This window comes from Capsicum annuum, chromosome 3, assembly GCF_002878395.1.
Source record: "Capsicum annuum cultivar UCD-10X-F1 chromosome 3, UCD10Xv1.1, whole genome shotgun sequence".
Taxonomy (NCBI): Eukaryota; Viridiplantae; Streptophyta; class Magnoliopsida; order Solanales; family Solanaceae; genus Capsicum; species Capsicum annuum.
Window position 1 is genome coordinate 247,949,278 of NC_061113.1, and position 8,370 is coordinate 247,957,647.

At 29.8% G+C, this 8,370-nt stretch overlaps 1 protein-coding gene across 2 annotated transcripts in view; it reads right to left on the reverse strand.

The window, feature by feature from the left end:
• The window catches only part of LOC107865947 (calmodulin-binding protein 60 A-like), an 11,578-nt gene extending 7,641 nt beyond the window's left edge, over window positions 1–3,937 (reverse strand). Inside the window, exons 1-2 of one of the 2 annotated variants that reach the window (XM_016712133.2) lie at window positions 3,479–3,769; window positions 3,308–3,386 (exon numbers count right to left, since the gene is read on the reverse strand). In XM_016712133.2, the coding sequence (XP_016567619.1) occupies window positions 3,308–3,386; window positions 3,479–3,480 (81 nt within the window). In that variant the 5' untranslated portion in view covers window positions 3,481–3,769. The other variant, XM_016712132.2, reaches the window with a different exon arrangement.
• Window positions 3,938–8,370: the final 4,433 nt, after the last annotated feature.

Here is an 8,370-nt window from a genome sequence, read left to right on the forward strand (position 1 = left end):
TTTTTTGTGGATATTTCTAATGTCCCTCTTCTACAATGGAATGTTGAAACGATTAATTTCTTTTTAAGTTTACAGCTAATATAATGTCCTTTTCTTCGCTAAGAAAAAATCTAGTTCCTATCCAAAAATATGGATACTGTGTTCCTAAAAGATTAATTTCTTTCCAACCACGTGCTAAAAGACGTTTGTCAATTGGACATATATGCCCACCATACACAAAATGCCACATATAGTAACATTTATTAAACCCTTATTGGATCTGGGAGTTGTTTGCCTCATGACCTAAGAGTTCATTAATTTTGTCCTTTCATATTAGTTGATCCTTGCTAAAAATATTTAGTGTATTTTATTTTAGTTGTTCAAATTCTAAAATCAAGAGAAATTTATTATATTTTTTTAATATAATATTTATTTATTACTAAAAATATTTATTATATTGCTAAAATTTTATTAGTTCTTACCATTTATATTTTTAATGCATAATTAATAGATTACTTTAGTAAAATAAGTCTCTATTAAATATTTTCTTAAAGGGAATATCAACTGTCAAGTCAAATAAGGTCATCTAAAACGAAACGGGAGGAGTATATCAATTTATTTTTTCAACAGAGACAGGCCTCAACTGTTACAACCCCTGCCCAACCCCATCTCCCCCCTCCCTCCTCAAAACCAAAACCCATAAGAGTCCGGAACCAGACTATGCTACCAAATTAAAAAAAGTACTAAAATATGTCATATATTTTAAAAAGTGCCAAATTATGCTTAACTCACATTTTTGTGAGTTATGCACAAATTTTTTAACGGCAGACTACAAACGTCGTCAGATTTTTTGGAAAGTGCATAACTCACAAAAATTATGAGTTATCCATTCTTATTTTAATATAACTCACAATTTTTGTGAGTTGTGCATTTTATTTTAACATAACTCACAAAAATTGTGAGTTATTCATTCTTATTTTAACATCACTCACAATTTTTGTGAGTTATCCATTTTTATTTTAACATAACTCACAAAAATTGTGAGTTATTCATCTTAACATTAAACAATGAAAAATGTTTCTGATTTTCTATTTAACATATAACTCATAAAAGTATATAACTCACTTTTTTTTTCCAGTGACCTTATCCTACCAATTTTTTTCATGAAAACTAATGTAAAATATAAGTTTTTAAAATGTATAATGTAACCTTATACATATTATAAGGATGTCATGAAGACTAATATCTAATGTAAATTTTCTAATGTATAATGTAAATATCTAAAGTATAGTATGACCATAAAATCAACAATGTATAAAAGTAATATCTAATGTAAACTTTGTAATGTATAATGTAAATATCTAAAGTATAATGTGACCATAAAACCAACAACGTATAAAAGTAATATCTAATGTAAACTTTGTAATGTATAATGTTATCTAAAGTATAATACAACAACAACAACAAAAACTTAGATATTACTTTTCCGAAAGACCCCCGGAAAGTGGTATAATGTGATCATAAAATCAACAAAAACTTATGCGCCGGAAAGTGGAGGCGGAATTGGATGAGGAATTTTGAATTAACGAATGTACAAACCAGAATAGAAAGTCGAGGCTGAGACTGGTTTTTGATTTTTTTTTCGATGTTTACCTTATCAGTATCGGAAGCAAAGCCAGCAGGTCAATATATCGTATATCGCGGGGAGTTTAGTCTAGTAGGTGTGGGGCAGGGGAAATTTGAGAACTACATATGCAACAAAGAAAAAATTTGAATAATTTTTTATCTAAATGAAGAAAGTGATGAAGTTAATTACTTGATCAGTTGATGCTTGATAAGTGAAAGAAATTTGAAACCCCCAAATCACGTTATCAAGGTTTTAGGCGAAAATATGGAGCAAAATTTGGAGCAAAACACGGTGATTTAGGATGTATAAAGGATATATAGGAGACAGAAAGTAAAAAATGTAGAAATTTAAGTAATTGCTTTGGGATTTTTGTAATTTCTTTTCCAATATGAAATTTTATGTAATAAGGTAAAATTACCTTATATATATATATATATATATATATATATATATATATATAAAATTTTTGCTTTAAAGTAATAAGATACTCAACAATTATAAAAAGAAACAAATTAATGTCTATTGGCACTTTTCAAGTCATATGGTTAAAATAAGGAAAAACTATCAGTCTTACCAAATATAAGCACTTAATTAACCTATTTAAGTTTCAATTAATTACAATTTATAGCATAATATAACTATATTGTCTCCTCGTTAATTATAATTATAGCATAACATAACTATATTGCCCCCTCTTTAACTATATGTTTCTTATAATTTTTTTATAATTTAATGAAAAAAAGTTGGTATGGTAAGATCACTACAAAAAAGGTGAGTTATATACTTTTATGAGTTATATGTTAAATAGAAGATCGAAAACGTTTTTCATTGTTCAATGTTAAAATGAGTAACTCACAATTTTTGTGAGTTATGTTAAAATAAAAATGGATAACTCACAAAAATTGTGAGTTTTGTTAAAACAAGAATGGATAACTCATAATTTTTGTGAGTTGTGTTAAAATAAAATGCATAACTCACAAAAATTATGAGTTATGCTAAAAAAAGAATGGATAACTCACAATTTTTGTGAGTTATGTTAAAATAAAATGTATAACTCACAAAAAATGTGAGTCATGTTAAAATAAAAATGGATAACTCACAATTTTTGTGAGTTATGCATTGTTTCAAAAAATTTGACGACGTTTGTAGTCTGCCGTTAAAAAATTTGTGCATAACTCACAAAAAATGTAAGTTAAGCATAATTTGGTACTTTTTTAAATATATGACATATTTTGATACATTTTTTAAGCTTGATGACATAGTTTGGTTCCGGACTCAACACAGAAAGATTTCTTGTCATCTCAAATCTCAATGAGGAAAAATTGGAATTGAACCACAACTATATATGGTGAATAACATGTAATCTCTTATGTTAAAGAGTAAGTAAAAACTTATAACAGGCGAAGGATTTACAGAAACGTCGGCTTATATATAAAGCGCAAACATATGGAGTAATTGTATTTCCAGCCAATAAAACCACAAAGCTGAAGCCAAAACCGGGGATTATCCATTTATGCTAATTAAGCAAATGAATATGTACCGATATAACTAAGACAAATTTTTTTAAGTGGTGAAAGAAAGAAAAAAACTACCATAACAATTTGAAGGACTAATTGAAGTTAAAAGTACAAGTAACCAAAACTAAAGCAAATTCGTAGTTAACTGAATTTGTATAGGAAATATGAATGAACACGTACTCACCGGAAAAGGAAACAAAGCGAGTAAGAAAGTGATCACAATCCGCCGGAGTTTGCAGAGAGACACAACATCCCTTATGGCCCTACAAAGAGGTATGAAGATCCAATATTAAAAGACCAGAAAATGACAAGTCAATGGTGTTCAATATATTATCAAAGCAGAAGCATCGATTACATGTCAATTAGTTGTCAGTTGTCACGCATGATAGCCGATGATGCACCACTAATTTCTTTTTTCAGCACGTACGACACAAAAATAATAGTAAGATACGGAAAATGAATAACAAGATCTAATAGAAATTTGACATTATTTTGATTCAAGCATGCCTCAAAATATCTAACCAAATTATACCAACAACCATATTTCATTGAGTCTTTGGATTTGATATATATATATATATATATTTACGTAAATTTACGCAACACTAACCCGGTACTGTTTCCCAATTTTATGATATGGGCATGATGATTTACCTGGTAAAAGGAGAAATTGTAGAGTTTCTTGTTTCAGTATGATTTGTGCTCTTGTTTCCTTCTTCGAACACTATGTTTTGTGCCATCAATTCTCAATTTCACAACAAAACGAATGCTTGTCTACGTGTGTATTTAGTATAGGGCACCTGAGATATATGGTCTGCTCTTATATATATTGAGCCAAATATAGAGGGGTACCAAGAAATTAAATGGGTCATGCCTTTCCTATCTCTTGCTTAGAAAGACGCGTGTAATGTAGACGGCTAAAATAACCAAAAAAAATAAAAATAAAAATACAAACCTTCGTTAATTAAGTCGTAGCTATTAGGGAGGCTAATCTCAAAAACTCCAATAATCATGTGATAAGAGGCCAAATCACAACTTTAGGGGAGTATTTTATAATATAAGCAGTTTACGGTGCTAGCGGATTTAAATTTGTAACCAAATTGCTGAACTGAAGAGCATATTTTGATATGAGCTTTTTATAATTACATTTTAAGCCTCTCATGGTTGGTCTTATTGTTATTATTTTAATTATTATTTTGAAATAATCAATCACAACGTTTCCCCTTTGGGGCACAATCACATAAAGAAGCCACACTTGTCATCCATATATTTACATATGTGCTGTCCAACTTTCAGTTTCCATAGCATCCGCCATACGGGAAAAGTAGGGGCGCTGGCGGGACCCTCTTGACCCTTTTCCTTTTGGAAGTTGTTTGCTTTTTGTTTGTTTACTACTTTACTAAAGCTCATTAATTAATTAATTAGTTACTTGAAGTATGGCTGTCAAGTGGGTCGGGTTGGGCCAATTCGGAATCAGCCGTATTATTTAACTGAGTTGAGGGTCGAGTTGGGATTTAAGTGGGCCGGGTCGGTTTGGGCCTAATAGTAAAAAAATTAAAAATCATTCTAACTCGGCCCACTTAATTCAGTCCGATCAAACCCACCTAAACCCGATCAAACCCGTTTAAAAAATCAGTCAAACCCGATCAAAAATATAAAAAAAAAACTTTTTTTCAATATACATTATATATACCCACCTATATACATTATAAATACGTTAAACAATATATACACACTATATATATAGTATATACTATATTAGAATTTAAAAAATATATACACATATACACAATTACACATATATACGCACCATCCAAATATATATGTACTACTTTAAACTTTAAAGTTTAAATAAAATATACTACAATATATATATATATGTAATTATATATATATATACACATGTATACGTTAAATATACACGTCTATAAAAGATCTATTCACATATATACACTCTATTCTATGTATATGTAATACTTTAAATGAGATATACTACAATATATATACATTGCAATATATATATTTGTATAGTTATATACTAATGTATAAAATATATACACATGTATACGTTAAACATACACGTCTATAGAAGATCTATTCACATATATACACTCTATTCTATGTATATGTAATACTTTAAATGAAATATACTATAATATATATACATTACAATATATATTTGCATAGTTATATACTAATTTATAAAACATATACACATGTATACGTTAAATATACACGTCTATAGAAGATCTATTCACATATATACACTCTATTCTATGTATACGCACCATTCAATGTATATATACTACTACTTATAAAATATACTACATTATATATATATATATTACAATATATATAGATATACTTATATACTAATTTATAAAACATATACATATGTATACGTTAAATATACACTTCTATAGAAGATATATGCACAAATATACAAAACATATGCTACTTAATATAATAAATTAATAATATTTGGTAGTAAATTAATAATATATTAGAAGTAAGTTTTTAATTTAAAGTATAAAACTAGAAATTCAATTTAAAATTTTAAATCGTTAAATGAAAAAAAAAATAAAAAGAAAGGACTAAGGAGTGAATGAATTTGGAGAATTTTATTGATGCAAAATGATCCAAAATTTATAATTTACATGAATGAAAAATCTATAAATTATGCATCATTTTTTCCAACTCATTCATGTTAATATTAATGGGAACTTGCATGGGATAGTCCAAGTCAACGGGGGTAAAACTATGCATTGGACTTGATTTTGCTGAGTTCTCCCGTGAAGTCATAATTTCTTTAAGTTTCAGCTCGTCGCTCAGCTCCAGTTCCATTCCTTGGTTTCTTCTTTCCGCTCTAATCCAATCTCTGAGGCAAACTAGAACATTTATTGCATTGCTTCCCAATGAGTGTCGGTTGTCTCCAAGCTGCTGTCGTCCCTGACTAAAGGCGCTCTCTGATGCAACGGTTGACATTGAAACATTCAAGATATCTCTAGCTAATCTTGAAAGCACAGGATATTGTGTTTCATTACTCCTCCACCAATCCAGCGTGTTGATCCGTCGTCTGCGATCCTCTGGTGTCGTCCGAAGATAATATTTCAGCTCTTCTCGATAAGTTGATGTGAAAGTTCTCTTATCAACAGTGTTCCAACAATTTAAATCATAAAACGAATCAGAAAAATCACTATGTGTCTGCCTTTTAGAAGATGATGGCTCCTCGGGAGGATGAGGAGCGACAGTTGGAGTGATATTTGTAGGTACGGCTAAATCAAATAAATCAACATAGTGGTTATATAATTTTTCTATGTAATCCTTTGCATCAGCCGTAGCCGTCCACAAATCAGGTTGTACTTGTTCAGAATCATGGTTAGTATTTATTTCTAAGTTAGTATAAATAAGAGTATTAAAGTGACACATATTATTATATTTCATGCACGGATTTAGCATAGCACCAACCAAGTAAATAGGGGAAATCGGGAAAAAATATTTTTTAAATTTCGTAAACATGGCGCCAACAGCTTCTTTATAACCTTCTTTATTTTTATATTCTTTGAGCAAACCAGAAATCGGCTATATATGCCAAAATATAAACAGTAGGATAATAAGCACTGAAAAATTCAACCGTAGCTACATAAAATTTTTCTAAAAACTTAACAAGATCATTAATTACAACCCAATCAGAATTATGTAGCATGCAATCAGCAGAATCAGCAAATGAACCGCAATGTTGGTTAAAAGCTAGTGTAATAGGAATTCTACATTTATAACAAGTTTTTAAAAATTCATACGTAGAATTCCATCTAGTATCAATTTTCTCAGGCATCAAAATCGGTGTAAGTCCATTTTCTTGAAATTTAACTTTAAATTCTCTAATTCTCGATCTACGATTATTTCCTTGAATAAAACCAACAGCAAGGCGAATTTTTTCAATATAAAACTCAAAAAACTCAAGACCATTTTTTACAATTAAATTATATATATGACATGCACACTTAATATGAAAAATTTCAGGCAAGAGCGGAGATAGCGTAGATTTTAATTTTTTTATAGCAGTGTTGTTGTTAGAAGCATTATCAAAAGCAATACATAAAATTTTATTTTCGATACCATAATATCCGGCAATTTTAACAATAGAATCAGCAATAAATTGTCCAGTATGTTTACGATCTTTATCATATAAAAAAGCAAGAATACCTTTTTGCATCACGAAATTACTATCCATCCAATGACAAGTAACGATTAAATAATCATTTTTATTTACAGCGCGACCAAGGTCAGAAGTTAGGGACAATCTACATTGAATATTTTTTAACAATGTTGATAAATAAAAACAATATTGTGAATGAAGTCTAAAAATATCAGACCGACAAGTAGTTCTAGGAATACCGTTAAACATAGGATTATAAATTGCTTGTATATAACGAATAAAGGCATCAGAAGAAGGAAAATTAAAAGGCAAACAACCCACAGCTACCATTTTAGCTATTTTTTTCCGGTCCCTCAATTTATTATACTTCTTCGCTACGTGACCGGTTGCTGGGTCCATTCTAGTTTGCGTTGACCCACCAACATCCCCACCCCCTTTTACAATATTTAACTCTCTTTTGTGATCTTCAGCTACATGTCTCATTAACGTACCCGTACCCCCTTTCTTGCCTCCACTTCTATGCTTATATATTTGTTGACAAATATTGCATTGCACCTCAATATCTGATATATGTTCAAAAAATTGCCATGCAATACTAGTTCTTTTATGAGGTTTTGGGGCACTGAGAGGACGGGAAGGGAGATTAACTGATTCAGATCTAACGTTAGCATCTCTTACTGCGGGTGTCTCAGCAATATTTTCATTATCTTCGTCTAAATTAACCGCATCTACTTCATTTTCTTTTTATATACCGTAATTTTTCTGAGCTTCTACATAATCCATATCGTGAGCACCAACACCTATTTCTTCCTCAAAAGGTGTACCAAACGGTACTGGAGGCGAAGACACACGGGTATATCTACTACTTAAACTACCTCTACCGCTAGTAATTCGCTTTTTACTACCACTACCACTTCCGGAACAAAATTTTTTAACACCTTTAGTAGCGAGGTTTCTTAATTTATCCATAAAATAAATTAAATTAAACTAAAAATATTCAAAATACACAAATATAATAAAATTAAATATTAAATAATTAATTGTAACACCCCGTACTTAATTACGTGCATTAGTCATTGTTATATGTG